The following is a 20,000-nucleotide window of genomic DNA, read 5'->3' as shown; positions in this document are numbered from 1 at the left end:
TTTCTATCCCTCCTGCACCAATTACACCTGCATAAAATGTAAATTTCAATTAATATTTTTGTCATCTATCTATTTATTAGTTTTTTCTGTATCATTTTTCAGCAATAATAACTAATTAATTTTATATGGATCGAGGTCCCAAATTCTCCAAGTAAAATTTATAATAATATTTAACTAAACTTCAAAGTACAATAATGTTTGACCCTTGCACAGCAATAAGACAAACTTAAGATAACAAACGGAAAAGTAACCAAAAAGCCAAAAGTCACTTGTCTTTGTTATCTCTTAACTATTAATAGTTATAAATCATTAATTTTCACTAATTTTCTTTTACTCCTTTAATTGACTTGTCCGTGTCGGTAGATTTTGAAGAGAGAGTGGTGGAGGCAAGGCATCATGTGATAGCTGATGAACTGTTTTGTCAGCACTTTCATACATTAAACCTCCCCTGGCTTCCATTTGCCTGCAAAACAAATCAAGAATTATTCTTGACTTTTTGTCAACAGAACAACCTGCAAGGAGATGGTATTCAAATTTTGCAGGTGTAAACACTGCTTAGCCTCAGTCCCACACCTGGGGCTTGAGAGACTAAGCATCTTCTGAAAGATTAGGGCAGTCGGACCCATTGATGGCAGAAGCCTGCTATTCCTCTCAACACATCCAGAATCCCAAGATCCTTGAAAAAAACCGTCCACCCAACCAGACACCACAGTCAAACAACCAACCACCAATGGTACAGTCTTGGTTGACAGATGATGCATCATCAATCTCATCCTCTTCAGCCAACACACACAAGGCACTGAGAAACTGACAAATGTCCACTCCTGAATCACTCAACCCAGCAAAAAACAGTCTGCAGGACATTTACATTCCATCTTATGTGTTGTCTTGACATTCCGGTAATTGTGAAGAAGAGCTCCCCAAAAAACCTGTCGGCCGACTGTTGCTCAACTGTCGGCCGACAGTTTGTGTTATGTTTGAGGCCAAAGTGTTGGCCGACAGTCGGTGACCTGTTGGCAACCTGTCGGTAATGTGTCGGTAACCTGTTGGCGGGGCATACTAAAATGATCGTAAGCATTTACTTGGCAGTTCATAACGATACCTTGAGCAGCACTTATACTACTAATATGGCTTTTGTCCACTGTGTTAGCGTTGGCTAGCGATACTTGCCCACATTGTTACCTATTCATTTATCCGCCATTTTGAAATTTTTTTCTAGTTTCCAATCCCCGAAATGCCCTTCCTCCGAAACCCTTTTAATGAAGTCTTTAATTATTTGTCTAGAACTATTTGATCTGTTGGTTCATTCACTTTTGCAAAGTTGGTAGCTCCTAAAGGAGCCATTTTTTTTTATTTCCGAGCAGAATGTGATCCCTAATCGTAGAAGCGCGGATCGAACTTCAGCAGGAGTAGCCGGCGTTCCCTCCGCATGGCAGTAATCATCGGTTGATAACGTCGCAAACGTTTGCGACACACCAGTTCTAGCTGTTATACTGAACCTGAGTGGTCGCGTGTGACTAGCTCGTGCTCCCTGGCATCAACGATCTTAAGCTCAGCAATCACTGCGAAATCCCTGATTGTGCTGCGGGGGCATCTGGCTTAGCCAAAAGGCATTGGCCATACTGCAGTGCTCTTCTCGGAGGATGTCAAGTATACTCTGTTGTAGCGTTCATGGATGCTTTCCAGATTGTGTGAGCTGACACAACGGGTGATCTGCTCCTCGGGTTCCTCTTCTACTACTGCTGCATCAGAAGCCTGCAAACTTATCTCCTCCTGCATTGCCGAAATGCGGTTTTTTGCCTCGACCAGAGATTTCTTTAAATCTTCTATCACTAACCTGTTGGTTAGCTGTCGGTAGACTGTCGGTAACTGTCGGTCGGCAGTTGACCGACGGTCGGCCGACAGGTTTTTTGGGGAGCTCTTCTTCACAATTACCGACATTCCTATCTCCACATTCCCATCCTCTGACACCCTCACCTCATCCAGAACGTCCTTATACCATACATCAGCACACTTCACACCATACAGAATTTCCAGCAAGGCTTCCAGTATTCCCTTGACTTCATGTGATCATGCCTTTGCTGATACTCCCTCATGCCAAACAAGTACAACCACTCGCCACATGCCCAACCAATTCCACCACTGCCATACACTCTATCCTTTGGATCTACACCCTCCTTCTCAATTTTGAGCGGCTAAAAAAACGGCCATCCATGTTCTTCCATAAATACCCAGCTGTAAGCCACTGCCACAACCTCTCACTCACCACTTCACCAACATCCCTCATAAACTTCCTTCCTTCAAAATCTCTTTTCCTAAAACGTCTCCTTGCTTGCCTTCTGCACATGCTTCTTGTGCTCACTCTTTAACTTTTCCCACCTCCAAGATCTCTTCAACATCCCCTCGTCACTCACCTCGACATATCCAAACAGACCAAGTTCCTCCTCCTTCACACAATCATGCACACTGACCAATCCCCTCCCATCATCCTTCCACTTCACGTACAAACTCACCACACTCCCCTTCTTGTGGAAAGCCCCAACCTCAGATACTCCAGCTTGACTTTGCCCTTTATCTCCTTCGGCATAATCTGCACCATCCAACACATCCCAGTACTTTAACCCATTCTTGTCAATCTCACCCATCATCTGACCATCTGGCAACACAATTCCTTCACAACAAACCTTCTACTCCTGCTTCAATACCAACACAGCACACTTGTCCAGTCCAAACTCCATCACCATGCCCCCTGAAAAAGACCTGCACAACATTCAGATTGGTCAAACTCTCCAGCCCCTCTTACGAGCTTCCATACAGCTTCAAATTGTCCACAAGCAACAAATGGCTGATTAACCTTTGATCCTTCCCAAACCTCAGTATCCAATGTTTTCGCTTTTCAGCAACATAGTGAGACTGATCATCGAGACCAAACAACAGCGGAGACAAGGAGTTCCCCAGGAATAGTCCAGGTTTGATCCCCACTTCACCCAACACTTCCTCAGTTGACATCAACAGAGTTTTCCAATCGCTCAAACCCTTCATGTTGTGAGCCACCTTCACCATTTCCAACATTTCAACAATCCGTGAATGCAGCACCCCTGTGATAACCAGACACTGATGCAAATGTAGAAGATGAAGCAGAAAAGGAAGAAGAAGACGAACAAGAAAATGTGGTTATGAATCAAATTAATGACAAGGGGCACCAGGGGTCTGTTCTTACAGTTTACAGTTACATTTATGGTGCAATGTTACTTCAACGTGATCCCTTGTGCTTATAAGGCCTATGTCTAGCTTTGTGACAAGAAAAGAAAAATGTCACCCCCTCCTTCACTCCACTTTTTTTCAGACAGAGTGATCAATGCATTCTTATGCTGCTAGATTTTCAGGATTAACCAGTCAGGGGCCCTAAAGTTACACATGAAAGTCACAAAGACACAGGTATTGTACATGTACATTACTGACGAATACTATTAATAACAATTATTACTATATTTAACTTGCTACCTTGTGAATTCATCATGATTGTCAATACCATCTTCTGTGGGGACTTGCATGTTTAATTGTGTCAGGGCTCCTGTCTCATCTTCACTATCATCATTGTGATCTGTGGAAACTTGCTGAGTGGAACGTCTACATTCCTTTGGTGAAGTTGACCTGAAACATGATAATGACAATGATGAAATGAATACCCCTCCCCACTTTATCAATGATAAAAGAATTTCAGGTAGGTGCTAATTTCTACCTCGTCATGCTGACTGAAAATGTGATGGAGCTACATCTGCCAATAGGTTGACAGATATTTACCTTTAGAATATTCAGAAACGGACTACAACACATTTTAAGAAATATTTTATTTACCAGGAGTAAAGTGTTGGTGATACATGGAGAGACAAAACACATATTTACAACAGTTAGCTTTAAGGTAATGTTCTTCTTGCCTCGCTCCCTTGCATGCTGGGTGTAAAAATTATAAGTCAAACAGAAATTAAATGTTTTGAAAGAGATTACTGTGCAATCCATGTAATTTCAGTTTTAGTTGTTGATTAAAATTGTTGGTTATTGTTTGCAAGGCTTGTTTGTTTACTGCTATCAGCTCAAAGGTGTTTGATCACTGTAAACTGTATACACTAATGACGATTAATTTTGTACTTCATGCAGAAGCATAATAATTATTATTTCGGATCCATATACGGTACACTATATTGCTTTATGGGGTTAGAAAAAGGAAGCTCCACTTTTCGGCTTGGCTAAATCTATTATATTGAACCATTATTTCCACTCATGTAGAGGTCATTTTTCACTCTCACTTACCTTTCCAAAAATCCCTGAATACCAGATCTTGCTGCACTCAAGGAAGCTGTCAGTGATGCAAACAATCCTGATTTTCTAAATGCACAAACAAAATATTACTCATTATTCCTTCAAAATCTTTCTTTGTGTTGATTGGCTTTGTGATTCGCTGCATGACAACATAAATATCAATGACCAGTGATGTATTTTAGAGTTTGAAATGGCTGGGAATAAAGATAAATTTGAAAAAGAGACTGAGAAAACAAAGAAATTAACTTTATCATCGAGTTAAGCTTTTGTATGATAAGAATGCACATCCCAGAGGCAGACATTGTTACGTGTCTTAGCCAACAGCTTTAGCCCAACCACCTTTGATTTGCAGAATAGGCTGGCCATTTATTATAATTTATTTGTGTCAAATGACCACTTTTTTGTAAACACATGTTGTTTTTTTATATCATTTTTCTAGAAAGAGAATTTATTTCCAAAAATATTATTTTGTCATCATCATCATCATTATAATAATAATAATTATTATTATTATTCATTCAAAATATTTCCCCGTTTCTGATTGGTTAAAACCACACGCATAATTCACAATAACCAGCTGCTGTTCACCAAATTTGGAAAGAAACTTCGTCATATTGAATCAATGACGTTTAAAGTGCAGCCCGCTGCAGATTATTGAACTGATGACGTCAAAATGACGTCAAAAGTGCAGCCCGCTGCAAATTATTGAACCGTTGACCGAAAAAAGCTGGGGACGAGATTGTGTTATTTTTGTTGAGCAGAAAAATGGCTGCGAGTAGGTTTAGAAGTTTGAGCGAAGAAAATATTTTGAATGAATAATGAAGCCATTATTGAATTTGGCTTTCGTAGAATATGAAGAATTCTGCAGATCTCAGAGGATGTTATCCACCTCGGCCTTCGCCTTGGTGGATAACACCCTCGTCGACCTGCAGAATTCTTCATATCCTTCATATCCTACTCAGCCTCATTCAATAATTGCTAATTATCATCTTTATCATTGTTGTAATAATTTCTTAGTAGCAGTCCTAGTGGCAATGGCAGCAGCAGTAATAGTAAGTAGTAGTCGTAGTAGTCGTCGTCGTAGTAGTAGTGGTAGTAGTAGCGGTAGTGGCAGTAGTGGTTGTGGTAGTGGTTGCAGTAGTACCGGTAGTAGTAGTAGTAGTAGTAGTAGTAGTAGTAGTAGCAGCAGCAGCAGCAGCAGTAGCAGTAGCGGTAGCGGTAGTGGTAGTAGGAGTAGTAGCAGTGTAGTAGTAGCAGTGTAGTAGTAGTAGTAGTAGTAGTAGTAGTAGTAGTAGTAGTAGTAGTAGTAGCAGCAGCAGCAGCAGCAGCAGCAGTAGCAGTAGCGGTAGTGGTAGTGGTAGTAGGAGTAGTAGCAGTGTAGTACACTGTAGTAGCAGTGTAGCAGTGTAGTAGTAGTAGTAGTAGTAGTAGTAGTAGTAGTAGTAGTAGTAGTAGTAGACTAGTAGCAGCGGCAGCAGAAGTAGCAGTAGCAGCAGCAGCAGTAGGAGTTGTTGTTGTTAAATGACAGCTTAAGGAAAGAGTATAAAGGTTCTCCATGTCCCTCTGTGTATGGCTGCATTAAGCTACTGTATGTACAAACCAATTTTGACAGTTGTGACTGAGGTCAGAGGTTCTCCCACTAACCTTTGCACATTATCTTTCATTTTGCTTTGTTTATTTAATTGCTGGTTTTCCTTTGGTTCATCATCCTGGTCAGACTCCTCCTGACTTTCCATTCTTCGCGACAAGAGCTTTTTCTCCTCGGCTTTTGCCTTTAAAAGAATCAGGAAAAGACAAAACGTAAAGTTGCACACACCAGTCTTGCTAGTTCAAAATTAATGAATTATTGCATGATCTTGCTCAAACATTTTCATATAGTGAGGAGCTCTGAGCGACCTATTTTTCTTACACAACAATTAGATATTTTAGATCTTACAACCACGCTTTGAAAATTTATCTGTTTTCTTACCACTATATATAGTCGCAACGTAGTGCACATTCCAAAACAGTCCTTGTTGATTCACTGATGACTATAGACACAAAATCACCTGATCAATCTGTAGCACAACAACTGACAACGACTGCACACGATCTTATTGCACCATCACTTATAGCCGTTGTGAAAACTCCGATTGCACCATCAGTCGCAGCCATTGTGACATCTCTGATGACATTATGGTCTTAATTAATCTGGAACTTTCTTCGGATAATAATTGTATGGATATGAACGATACAACAATAACTCTATTAACAACGTACAACTTTCTTTCTTAAAAATCATGATTTAATTAAATTGTTTTTTTACGTGAGTAAAGGGGTAGCAAATTAGTAACACAAGTCACATAAAGTTGCAATGTTAACACATTCCATGAATGACATAATGGCTTTTTATGTATTCAATACTCGCTTCTAAGTTTACCCAAAAAGGCAATATATTTTGTATTAAATAAAGAGTGGAATATTCATAGAATTTTTAGAACATTAACGTTTTAACAGCTTTTGGCGAATAAACGTCATAAATTGCGTGATTCAAAGTCCCACTGACTATAAGGCTGAGTGTAAGTTTGGGTCTGCTCACTGACAAAACTGAAAAAAAAAAAAAAAAAGCGTGCAGAGCAAGAACCACGTTCGACCCATGGCCGCGCGGTTAATAAACCATTATAATGTTAATGTGATATGTTGCCATCATCAATGTTAATCGAACAAAACAAAATGGTATAAAAGAACTAATGGGGATAGAACCAAATCCGATCTCACTTGTATGATGCATTGGGGAACATCACCCACAAGTGACCAGAACATCCAGGTTTTTTTTGTCCAGAGCTGTTTGTTAATAAACCTCTTTTTTTTTTCTTTTCTATTTTCTTCTCTTAAAAGGATTCTCAGTTGAGGGTTATCTGGGTTGCAGGACATTTGTTTCCCAAAACATGTCTTCATATGTCTCTAAATATGATTAAATGCAACCTGTATTGAAAAATAAGTTTGGAACAATAACTAAAAAATATTATTAATTAAGCCCGTCACTTTCATTGAAGAATTGTGAATCTCTGCCCTTTTAGTCTCAATAACAAACTTCATGACTACATCATCCATGATACGTTTCAAAATAATAAATTATTAAAAGCATTTAGAACAAACAACTTTAAAAATAACAATTAAAATCTGCTGAAAAGTATCAAAAAAGATAACATTAATGTTGTATTGATCTGGAAAAATGTAAAAATGATCCAATATAACGGTACCACTTTGTAATGTCTGAAGCAAGGATACTAATAATATTTAAGTGAGCACTATTATGCATTTATTACAAGCAAAATTTCCACACGAGAAGGTTCCACTTACAATTTTGTTTCTCGTCTTGTTGTTTCATCCACATGAATATTACTTCCTGTGTCTAAAACCATTAAGTCACCTTGCAAGTGACCATAGATGTTGGTTATGCAAATGTCCCTAAATCCCCCTTACACAGAGTCTGTTTGCATATTGCTTAATAAATAAAACAATCTTCATTGCTTTTCTGTGAAAAATTAATTTTCACTACCTGAAGTGATTGCATCTTGCAAAAAAAAGCACCACATGCTACAAAAATCTTCAAGGTATTAAGATAAATAAAGGATAGTTTGAAATGGAAATGTATGTAACAAAACAAGATTATAATATAATATAAATTAAATCAATCTCTGAAAGCAAATTCAACCTACCATTTTGCACTCGAAGACTGACTATTTGATTTCCTCTAAGCTTGATGCAGAAATTAAAAATGATTTCATTCAATTAAAAGATTCTGTGGTCTTGAATCAGGAAAAAAGTCATAGACAGAATGCTATTGTCTATTAAGAGATTCTTCCTACATCAGCTCTTTAGATTTGAAACTCTTTCGATTTTTCCCAGTGAATGGCAACACATCTGTCTGTCAGGTTGTAACAATGAACTGAAATCACTTTAATAAGCTGTATGATAAATTAATTCAAGGTGAAATGGATTTCTTTCAATCACGCATACATTGTGCAAATTTAATGCCTCTTAATGCAATGTTACCGATTCTGTGGTGAATTAAAAAAATTTAAGACTGGAGAATTCACAGTCTGTTTGCTTAAAAGGTTGAAAAATTTTTAACCAAGATATGAAAGACCAATCATATTCAAGGAAAACGATCTGTGTCATCTGTCTGTGTGTTCATATGTTTACTTAACAAAAAAGTCAATTTGCATGAAACCTTAAACATATATCTATGATACTAGACAGAATTAACATTTCAGTTTTAACTTTTTATTACCTGAACAAGGACTATTTTAATAGAAAACTCTGACAAATCTTTTTATTCAACAATCAATATTACAAGAAATCACTTTAGATTCAATAAATATTTACATGAACTAGAAAATGGTGGATATTTTAGTCTACAGTCCAATATTTTATGTTGAAAACTACAGGTACAAAACACAACAAATAAATGCATATAAAAAAAATTCTGAACAGCTAAAGATATAGCATACTTTAGGTAATACTGTGGAAAAAATCATTCTAAATTTGAAATAAGTGCTGAGATATAATCAGAAACTAAAAGGCCATAATTAAAGGTTTTATCAAGAATCAGATAATTCCAATAAGATTAAAAGCAATAAAAATGCACAATATTTTGACTATCTGTCAAATCGTTAAAGACACCTCACAGTGAATGACATAGAGAAAAAGTTCATTTTAGAAATTCAATGATTTGGCAATTTGTTGGGGTGAAGGGAAGAAGTTAATCATCATTACTATTTGTTGTACCTACATTAATTAATTTATGATAAATTGATGCTCCTACAGATCACCAAGGAAAGTCCTGATATGTAAGTGTGCAAAGAAATTTTCACATCAAAAAATACATCTGTTGGTTGCAGTGTACACTTAATGCTTGAGTACCACATATGAAAAATGAAGAAGCTGTATCAACATATACATGTATCAATACATGTAGTTACAATAATATTATAGTTCTACTAATGTGACAGCCAATATCTTTTTAAACTAAACCTATGAAGCATTCTAACAAAAGAAAATGGGTATTTTTTCACCAAAATACCTCTTTTTTTTAAATTAATCATGTCAAAGAAACCTCTGAATTGGGCATTCTCAGGTTTCTCACACATCCATATCAATGTGTGATTTAAATACAATATAATGACAATGACATTACTGATTAAATAATAATAATAATAATAATAATAATAATAATAATAATAATAATAATAATAATAATAATAATAATGACAGGAATCTAATGCATCTCATTGGATAAATGACGATGATGATGTTTGACCTGACAAATACAGCGAGAGACCAAAAGCATGATACTACGCATCTAAAAGTAAATAGATCCAACAACAGTTTCATGGAATAAGCTGAATTTTGCTCTTTGGTAAGAGATGAAGACTGGAAAACCCCGAGAAAAACTGATGACAGCTAAAATTTGGTATTCTCATGTCATTGTTGGGAAGAAATTAAGTGGCAAAGAAATTTACCAAATTTTCAAATGGATGTGCATGGCATTTATTTTGCTCATAAAACCTATTTCTTTGGTTTTTCCTGTTCTTATTCTTAGGATATCATTGTCACTTAAGCTCCCTACCTTGAATATTATTTGTCAGTAATTTGTGATGCCTGTATTATAAAAGTGACTGCAATGTATTAATAATTATTATTATGGGTTCAAAAATGTCTGTGGCTGATGCAAAAAAAAATTACATGTGTATTGTTAACACCCTTTCAAATTATCTTGAAAAACAATAATAATGATATTGTTATTTTCACAATCTCGTTTTTGTAGGCAAAGATGTGTTGAAAGTTGTTGGATGTTATTAAAGGTCAAGCTGTGTAATTGTCAGACTCCTAGTTGTGTAAGAGAAATACATGTATATACCAGTATATATAGGCCTCGTTTCAAGCACATGTAAATGAATAATGAGTGCACTCTCCAGACACATCACCTCTGTTTAACAGATCATCTTACAGTAATATTACTGTATAAGAATGACACACGCTTTAATACAGTAACTGCATCTTGAAAAATCAGCTCTTGCATTTTTCAGCACACAATACTATTGTCAAATGAAACTTTATAAACAAATTATAGTATGTACCTTTAGCTTACTGTGTTGATGCTGAATTTCTTTAATTTCAGTCTTAAAAGTCTCATCTAGCACAGCCATTTTGATATTAAAATTTCTCAGCTGCAAACATGCCAAAGTGACAAAAGGATGATAAAAGGCTGTACATATGTGTGTGTCTGTTTAAAATGAAATTATTCAGGTTAAAATGACTTTGAGCCACCTAAGGGATTTCACTTAATGTCAAACACCACATGGTTTCACCTGTCAATGGGGGTTACCCATTAGGAGCCAAAGGAAAGGAAAAAATGGAAAGGAACCTTTTAGTTATTTATAAGTCGATCGTTCTGGCACTGGAGTGCTAATTGGGGAGACTGTCAACTGACATTAACAATCAACGCAAATCAAGTCAAATGTCGGTTTTTGATGAGAGGGGAAAACTGGAGTACCCGGAGAAAAACCTCTCGGTACTGAGTAGAGAACCAACCAACTCAACCCACATATGACACAGAGTCTGAGGATCCAAACCAAGCAACATGGGGGAAGGCGAGTGCTCTCACCATTGCACCATTCCTGCAAACCCACAGACATCTGAACATCTAGTACCCAAAAACAGTAGTAATTAACCCTTTCTCTCCTAGCTAAAGGAGTTCCTCATTAACCAGGCAAATGTTCTGTTGTTAGAAAGACCATAATCTACTGAATAAAAGGAGTCAATGGGTTAATTTTTGCCTGGATGTAGAGTTAACTGAACTTCCCACCCAATGACAAGTAAAATCCTCTGGTGTTAGACAGAGTTAAAGCTACTGAGTCTCAATCCTAGGATTCAATGGGTTTACAACCTCCACATCCACTCCCTTTAACCCATTGATTCCTGGGTGTGACACTTAATACATTTTACTCATGATCTAATGCCAGACGATTTTACTCGTCATTTGGACCTTGGCAGTTCAGTAGTCAAAGGGTTAAATGAAAAAATTGATACCGGTATAAAGAAAGCCTGTTTAAGCATGGACACAAATTACAATTACCCTATGCAAGTCATACCTCATGTTCACAGGAAAACACTAGTCCATTGGAAGAAATATAAAAGCCATTTCTCAGCTCACCATATCTACTGTAAATAGGATCTGGTTTCACCTGATCAAAGTTCACTGGCACCTTCTTTTGATGTTGAAAAATACCCAAAACATCGTGTTGTTTGTCCTTTGTGAAACGTTCTTCACATTTATCAACAACATCCAAAGAGAGAGCAAGGTAGAAGCTTCTTTTCCACTTCACATTCACTAGATTGATTGGTTTCTTTTGAAAGAAGCTTTGAACAAGAGTTTGCCAAATGCAAATCTCATTGTCTTTCACACATCCTCTGCATGATCCATATTCTTTGACAGTGGAAGTACAGTTGCTGTGGTTTGCACAAGGCTTGCTTTTATAGAGAGATGATTTTAAATCTCCGATGCTATGGTCTTGCAATACTTTTTTGCATTGTAATACTTTATCTTCATTATCCTGGTCTGAAAATGCAGTTTTAAACAGCAACTTTACGGTGTTAAGATCATGTTTTATTCCTCCAGTGTGTCGAGGCCCATTGTACTCCCTGAATGCAGACCACTGGAGATTTTCCTTTTTGGTAGACAAGAAAAGAAAGAAAAACAACAAATCTAAATCCTCTCATCTAACATTTCGTATTGCTTTGGGAAATAATAATAATAATAATAACGATAATAATAATAATAATAATAATAATAATAATAATAATAATAATCCTTTATTTTCACACGGTAGTGTTTTAAAGCTGAACAGCTTGTGGGGTCGTGCACAAATGAAATCAAATCAAATCAAATCAATACATATCAAATCAAATGTTGGTTTTTGAGGAGAGGGGAAAACCGGAGTACCCGGAGAAAAACCTCTCGGAGCAGAGAAGAGAACCAACAAACTCAACCCACATATGACGCAGAGTCTGGGAATCGAACCCGCGCCACATTGGTGGGAGGCGAGTGCTCTCACCACTGCGCCATCCCCTGCTCCCTCTGCTGTTTGCAACAAATAAATTTGTTTGCATTTGACATATCAGGATTTCCATTGCAGGTAAGAATTGACTTGTAAAAAGGAACATGTGACACAACACCACTGACCCTTGTTTTACAAAATAAACAATAATCATCATTATTGCTTGTTGTGATATATATGTTGTAGTTAAATTTTTTTCAAACTAGTTTGTTTTTTACTTTCCTTTGTTTCAGATAATAATGTCTCTTAGACAAAGGACAGAAAAAACAAAAGTTAGTTTGAAAAATTTTTAACAACAAAATATACATTTAAGAAAAAAGCAAGACAACTAGAGATCAGCATTCACTACAGAGACAGTGAAGAAAACCACTTAGCCATTAAATAATAACTGAATTTAGGGCCTCCAAAGACAAGTCCACCCTGTGTTCAGACCAGGGGTTGAACCTTGCCCTTACCACCAGGCAATGCATGTAAAAAACCCTCCTGGAATGGAACCAAAATGAAAGACTGCTGTTTGCAACAAACCAGGGAATACTTCAATTGCCAGGTTTGACCCCTTTGAACCAATAATTGATTGATTTTTTTTTTATCTTCTACCCTTAAATTAAACACTGGAACACATAAAGTAAGACTGATCATGAGGTGCAATCAAATCTCTTCCATCGTGCAGGAAGACTTCCTATGGTACACTTGGGAGAGTTGGGGAAAAGGCCTGAGTTATGACTTATGACAGGGTAGAGGGGACTATACTGAAGCTGTATATCAGACTAGTACATGTATTTGGCTTTTTTTTGCCTCTGAATCTTTAACCTCTGCAGTGGTCAATGCTGGCTTAATTTTCCTGGTAACTGGTTCACATACTGCCGTTGAAAAATAAAAATGAAAATAGAAATAAAATTTTAAAAAATAAGATTACAGTGCAACGGTTACCATGGCGACCCAACAAACTTCCACATTTGACAACTTTGTGCAATACTGTACATCAACTCAACAACCAATGCAACAGCATTCAACTTACAATCGTGCGAACTTTGCAAGGAGGCGTGACTGTCAATCAAATTCACACACCCTGATTGGTGGATAATTTGAAAATAACCCTGTTAGGTGGCCACAGTAATTAAGGTGCATCGCACTGTAATAAAATTAATTATAATTAATAATAATATTGTTGTTATATACCCAGACTTTAAATCAACAAAACATGCACTATGATTGGTTGATTCTTGGTCACAAGCCCCTGATCAAATTCAAATGTATCCCAACCGGGATCCATACAATTCCGCTGTTGTTGCCTGCTCAGGACGCTATGCTGCGATTGTTGAAGGAAAAGTCTAAACATATAACAAAGCAAAGCAGTCTTAATGTCTGGTCCTGCAGGAAAGTAGTTAGCTTAGTTTTGTTTTCCCTCGAGTCCTGATGTTTCCCTTGACATCGTCTTGGGAAACATCAGGACTCTCTGGAAAACAAAACCAACAGTTTCCCTTGGGACCACACATTAAATGTAAAAAAATTAATTTTAAGCTTATACATTATAACATTGCTTGGAAAAAATGCCCCGATTCAGATGGTTGTTTGGCATTTGACAGTAACATTGACTCATGCAACTTCTAACACTCCACTTGCCATTAAAACAATATTAACATCAATGGGTTAAGGTGATTCCCTGCTTTTGCATTGCTCAACTCTACTGGGCATAATTTTTTGCGTCACTGACGTGCACATTGATAAAATGGCGGGTTTTCATTGACGCCAAACTTTATGTGTCAAGGAAGCCCTATTTTTCCCCTGAAATGTATGCATAATAGGTACAAGGAAAACATATTTTAAGGAGAAAAAAAGTTGGATAGCAGAAGTTGCAGTATTTATATATAAATGCTGTGAGACTGTATTTGGAGCCAGACACCGAGTGTGAGGTGATGATGTAGCAGTCCAATTTGCTTGCATTGCTTTGAAAGACTGGCAAATAAACTTTAACTTAACCAAATTCAACATAATGACCATCACATGTTCTACCATGCACCGACCAGCATGCTACTACATCCAGAAACACAAAATAGAGAACATCTCCAGCCACAAATATCTTGGCATAATATTTATTATACAGAACAACCTGAGAGAGGTTAAGGCAAAGGCGACAAAAATCTTGTGGCTCCTGCGTCGAAACCTTTCCCACTGTAGCACCAAGGTCAAAGAACAGGCCTATAACTCCTTAGTTAGACCAAGAGTTGAGTATGCACCACCTGCGTGGGCCCCCTATGAGAAGCAACACATCGCATCTATCGAGGCAATACAACACAGGTTCGTCACTGGGGATTATTCGAGATACAGCAGCGTAAAACAATTTATGAGAGAAACCCTTGGATGGGAGACAATTGAGTGCAGGAGACATCTGGCTGCTGTAACTACCTTCTACAAGTCAATCAACAGTCAGTCTCATCTAACTCCCCATTCCTGTGTCCGTCTGGCCCGCAGATCCTCGCACACGCTCAAAACACCCCTATAAGTTCCAACACATTGCCACCAACACCAATGCCTTCTAAGTACTCCTTCTCCCCTCGACCAATCCCTTTATGGAACAGTCGGCCTACTGCAGCTGTCACTGCTATCAGTCCTGAAGCCTTCCAAGTATATGCATTAGAACCTTTTGCCACCCTAACTAACTAACTTTTTTTTGCATCATATTTATTTTAAGTAAGCAAACAAGATGGAGCAATTCGAAATCGCTTTACTGAAAGATTTTAGCCCAGCAAACAAGTATAGGCTCAAGTTTTCAGTAATATTCAGTGGCTTTAGCTATATAACAACAATTTTCCGGTTGATTAAGTTTCGAACTCTTCTCGCGTAATTCGGTAAAAAAACACTTAGAATAAAGGGGATGCAGCGCGAAAACAAGCACGGCGATCCCATCTCTTGATCTTTATTGCATTTTTTGAATGTCCTGTACATGAATATCAATTGTGCGAAGTTTGAAAAAAATCTGGATTGCATGTCATTTTCAAGGGAATTAGCTTAAAACAAATGCTTGGCAGGTAAGATAAACTCACGGTTCAGATCACATCCGAGCTGTAGCTCAAGTTGTCATTAATTGCATTGATACCCGGTAGTTTTGTATCTTACTTGTTCGTCTTTGGAGTCGCCATCATGCTTTTGTTCCTCTCCGACGATGCTCATTTAAATATATACCGATACTAAGCGTATTCTACATTATGTACGGCTGAAAAGGGATTTGTTCCTATCCCTGAAGGCTTACAACTACAAGTACATGTCACGTAGATGTACCTCCCTCCATCCCTCACACAGTCTTCGAATGACAGCCTCTGATAGTTGCATGCCAGCGGCATGACATTCTGCTTTCGCAAGGTCTCATGGGTAACTTATCGGTCGCCATTTTAAAGTTTAACTTGGAAAACGAGAATGCTTCGTTGTGCCACCCGGCGTCTTGTCTCACCCTACATAAGAGGGGTTTCGCCCTCACTGGGTAGGTTCTTGTGGCTTTAGTTATTTGTTGTTTGTGAAATCAAGCTGTTTTTACATAATTTTATACATTAGCTCTCTAGCTTCGCGTGCCAAATATCATCAAGCTGTCGAAACTGTAGTGTTTAGCTCGGTCAGAGCTCCACTAACTCTGGCTCGGTGGAAGAACCTGACAATTTTTCTTTGTTTTCTGTGGTAATTTTTACTTCAGTTTGTACTTTTAGCTCCTTTGATTTCTTTTTGTCTCAGTACGTTGGTTGAAGTCCCTCAAACCCGGGCTTATATTTGCAGTCAATCAAAATTATGAAAGAACAAAAATGACCTCCCCTCCAGGGTACCGTTTTTGGTCCAAAGTCCCTTCCCTTAGGGCCTCAGGCAAACAAACAGATACCTTCAAAAATATTGCACATAATCTGTGTCACACAGATCACATTTGAATTCATAAACAATGCATTGTTTGTTAATAAGAGGTGGTTTGGGTTCTGTCACTTTGATCTCACCAGAAATTTTCTTGCTTGTAAACACTGGGCACAAATGTGATCTGTGTGATGCAGATTATGTGGGCTATACATGCCGACACCTATTTCAGCACATTAATGAACATAAGCATTCTGTCATTGCTCAACACCTGTGGGACGTACACAATCTGAGGAACAAAGATTCCGTGACCAGTTTACAACCCTCAAGAAATGCTTTCGGAAGCTGGATTGTTTAATTTATGAAATGCTCTTCATCAAAAACAAAAAACCAACACTTAACACTCAATCTGACTCCATTAAAGCAAAAAATTTTATTTGACAGTTCAAGCGCACCATGCTTGGAATTTTATTCTATTTTTTCTTTTGAATCATATGCACTGAGACCTTCACACGTACATTTCACTATATTATGAACTCACCTAAAGTTTTTTTATTTGAATTTGGGAATGATGGCATGGAGCCGTCGAAAGGTCATTGTTTTATATCGCTGCTTTTTAATCTTAAATGCTTATCGAAAGCCTTAGTTATTAAAGGTTTTTCTTTCATTTTAATCTGTTAACCACGCAATCAAAGCCCTGCCAGCGATGTGAGTCAGCTGTTAGTGTCCCAAACAAAATGATAAAACAATGAAAAAGATCCTCACAAACTTTGAAGACAGCTCGGCGCCCGTTGAGTTTGGTTTGGTAACAAGTCTTTGTTTGCGGCTTGGTAATTAAGGAGTCTTTGCTTGTCGTCCCTGATGACGTTACCAAACGAAAAACTCGTTTCCAAGCCACAAACAAAGATTCATATCCAAACTGAACTCAACGGGCACCGTGTTGTGTTCAAAGCTTGTGATGATCTTTTTCATTGTTTTACCGTTTCGTTGGGGACACTTTCAGCCGACTCACGTCGCTAGCAGGTCTTTGATTGCGTGGCTAGCGGATTGAAATGAAAGGGATGGGAACATTAAATTTTGATCCAGGAATATTTGACTCCATTTGGTGGGCTTGTGAGAATTCCGTGTTTAGCCTTGGTATTTTATTATGACCGTTGACAACCGAGGAACTGATAATGGCTCAATTCATGTCAAATCTGGAAAAAAAAACTCACAGGAAGGAAGCTACCTTCAATGGCAATAAGGTTATGCTTTTAAATTGAGAATTTTTTCGTAAATCATCTTCTCAGGTCTTTTATCGGGATTCCCATTCAAATCCTTATAAATTATTCCCTCACACTGAGCTTGGGATGCCTGTGCTTTTATTTTCCCAAGTACAATTTATTGAAGTGATTTTTTTAAGTTTCAAGAGGATTATTTTATTAAGTTTGAGGATACCCTTTCAGACATTCCAACCCCTTTTGAAGAAAAATAGATATACATGTATAAGGGGTATTTTTTAGCGGCAAAGGCTCTCACATAAGCACCTAATAAGGTGCGAGCCTGTTTGGGTGGGGGGGGGGGGGGGTCTGGAAATTTTGCAGATTTAGTTTCTCTCAAGTGGCATTTCTTGCATTTTGACATCATTTGTGTAGTATTCTAGAAGGTCTTTACCAATGCTTGCCCGCCACTTTTTGGGCTGTTTAAATTAATGGAGTGAGTCTGCACAACACGGCATGTTCAGTGGAGAGACTGGGCAAGACATTACAGGATAAGAAAGAATGTCTGCCCTTCAACTTATTTGCTTGTTATTGTAAGGAAGTTGTTTATTATTGTATTCTGAATCGAATGCTTTAAAGAACTCTGCCCAATGCAAACAGTCATGGTTAGAAACTGTAGACTTTTTTTCAATCATGAGCACTTATTTTTTCTTTAATGGTCGTTTGTACATGTAAAACAAAAAATAGTTTTATAAGTTTCATTACTATTGTTACTTTGTCCCTGATTGATGTTAAGTGTCCTTCCCAAAGATCTAGGTAGTCTGATGAAAGGAATTTTAAGTTGGAAATGAATACAAAGTTGATTGTAATGCAACTCTTAAATGTTACCATGCTCCAACTCACCTTCCCCCTTGGTAAGTATGAGTTGGTATAAAGTAATTCCACTGACTACCTCATCACTGTGACAGGTGCCAGGTGGTGGACTGGGTAGGGTTACCATGGCGCCCACCTCATTGTATCTGGACATATGCATCCACGACAACCCTTGCAGGCACCTAATACAGGTTTAACCCTAGGTAGTCTGATGAAAAGAATTTTTAGTTTGAAATGAATACAAAGTTCATAGTAAGACTACATGTAGTAACCCAAATATTTCTATTGTCGCATGTCAGGTGCTGCTTCTCGTTTGATGAGTAGCAAACCCAAAGAGTCGGATGAGGCATTTGATGCAAGATGGAAGGCATATTTTGAAAGGTAATATTTTATTGAGTACTCAAGAAGTCTTTGTTATTAAATAACATGACCCTTCAATAATGAGGTCTTTGCTATGAAATAAAATGAAATTCCTGTTAAAATTGATTTCAAGGATTTTCTTTTTTTCGGTTTTTCTACCCTTATCTTTTAACCCATTGACACCTCAAATGTCCCCAGTTGATGAGTAAAATTGTTTGGTGTTAGGCAAAGTAAAATCTAAAATCTGTTAAGTCCTAGGGGTCAATGGGTTAACTATTCTGATACATCATCCTGCAGTATGTTAAAATGATTTGTCATTTTGAGGTACTATATGCCCATATCTGCCAAGCATTAGGTGGAACCTAAGAGCCCAAATAGTGAAGGAAGTTTGATAAAAACCTGCTAAAATATTTAGGGGAGTATTTTTGTTTCCAATCTGGTTTCAGTATTTCCCCATTTTGCCTACAAACATTTTCAAGAGTAACACACACTATTCATTGTCAAGGTAATTCCCTTGAAATGACGTACTATCCAGATTTTTGTCAAACTTGGCACAGTTGATTTTCTTGCACAGGAGATTAAAAAAATGCAATAAAATGATGGGGTCACCGTGCTTGTTTTTGCGCTGCATGTTAAGTGTTTTTTTACCGAACTACGTTAGAAGCGTTCAAAACTTAATCAACCGGAAAAATTGTTGTTATGTAGCTACTGAACATTACTGAAAATTTGAGCCTACTTGTTTGCCTGGCGAAAATCTTTCAGTAAAGTGATTTCAAAGTGCTCAATCTTGCAAAGAAATCTAAGCAAATTGGACCGTAGCCTGTGTACATCTGCCTCCTCCCCTGGGGAGGAGGGGGATGTACACAGGCTAATTGGACCACTACATCATCACCTCACACTCAAGTGTCTGGCTCCAAACACAGTTTTACGGCATTCATATATAAATACTTCAACTTTTACTATCCAACTTTTTTTCGCCTCAAAATGTATTTTCCGTGTACCCACTACTAGTACAGGGCATCTGACAGGATGCAGAGATGCGGATCTGCATAATTCCCTAAAATCTGCATCCTCTGCATAACTAAGATATTTTCTGCATAAAACTGGAGAAATGCCAGATATTAGTGATAAAGCAGCTGCTTACCATCCTTACAAACATAAAAGCCAAAGAGATTGACTATTTTGAAACACCTATTGAAGAAAATATGTCAGTTCGTCCGTAAGGTTAAACTTCGTGAGCAGTTTCCACGCATTTTTTGGCAACAAGCCTGGACACCAGTTTTATAACAGGAGCCTGCATTATATATGTGTA

General features: G+C 37.7%; 2 protein-coding genes across 3 annotated transcripts in view; one reads left to right on the top strand and one right to left on the bottom strand.

Moving 5' to 3' along the window:
* Positions 1–15,766, bottom strand: part of LOC137992497 (uncharacterized) — a 16,897-nt gene extending 1,131 nt beyond the window's left edge. The window contains exons 1-7 of one of the 2 annotated variants that reach the window (XM_068837858.1): positions 15,543–15,766; positions 11,460–12,035; positions 10,446–10,535; positions 5,965–6,092; positions 4,312–4,386; positions 3,505–3,654; positions 1–463 (exon numbers count right to left, since the gene is read on the bottom strand). The exon at positions 1–463 is cut by the window's left edge and continues 1,131 nt beyond it. In XM_068837858.1, coding sequence (XP_068693959.1) covers positions 331–463; positions 3,505–3,654; positions 4,312–4,386; positions 5,965–6,092; positions 10,446–10,535; positions 11,460–12,035; positions 15,543–15,596 — 1,206 coding nt within the window. In that variant the 5' untranslated portion in view covers positions 15,597–15,766 and the 3' untranslated portion in view covers positions 1–330. The remainder of the gene's footprint in view (positions 464–3,504; positions 3,655–4,311; positions 4,387–5,964; positions 6,093–10,445; positions 10,536–11,459; positions 12,036–15,542) is intronic. The other variant, XM_068837859.1, reaches the window with a different exon arrangement.
* LOC137992499 (cytochrome c oxidase subunit 5A, mitochondrial-like) overlaps positions 15,762–20,000 on the top strand; it is a 9,763-nt gene continuing 5,524 nt past the window's right edge. Inside the window, exons 1-2 of the mRNA XM_068837861.1 lie at positions 15,762–15,903; positions 18,628–18,709. Of these exons, the coding sequence (XP_068693962.1) occupies positions 15,840–15,903; positions 18,628–18,709 (146 nt within the window). The 5' untranslated portion in view covers positions 15,762–15,839. The remainder of the gene's footprint in view (positions 15,904–18,627; positions 18,710–20,000) is intronic.

The sequence above is a fragment of the Montipora foliosa genome, chromosome 2 (assembly GCF_036669935.1).
Source record: "Montipora foliosa isolate CH-2021 chromosome 2, ASM3666993v2, whole genome shotgun sequence".
NCBI lineage: Eukaryota > Metazoa > Cnidaria > Anthozoa > Scleractinia > Acroporidae > Montipora > Montipora foliosa.
The sequence above is the reverse complement of the archived record's forward strand: the minus strand, read 5'-3'. Positions and strand labels throughout refer to the sequence as shown.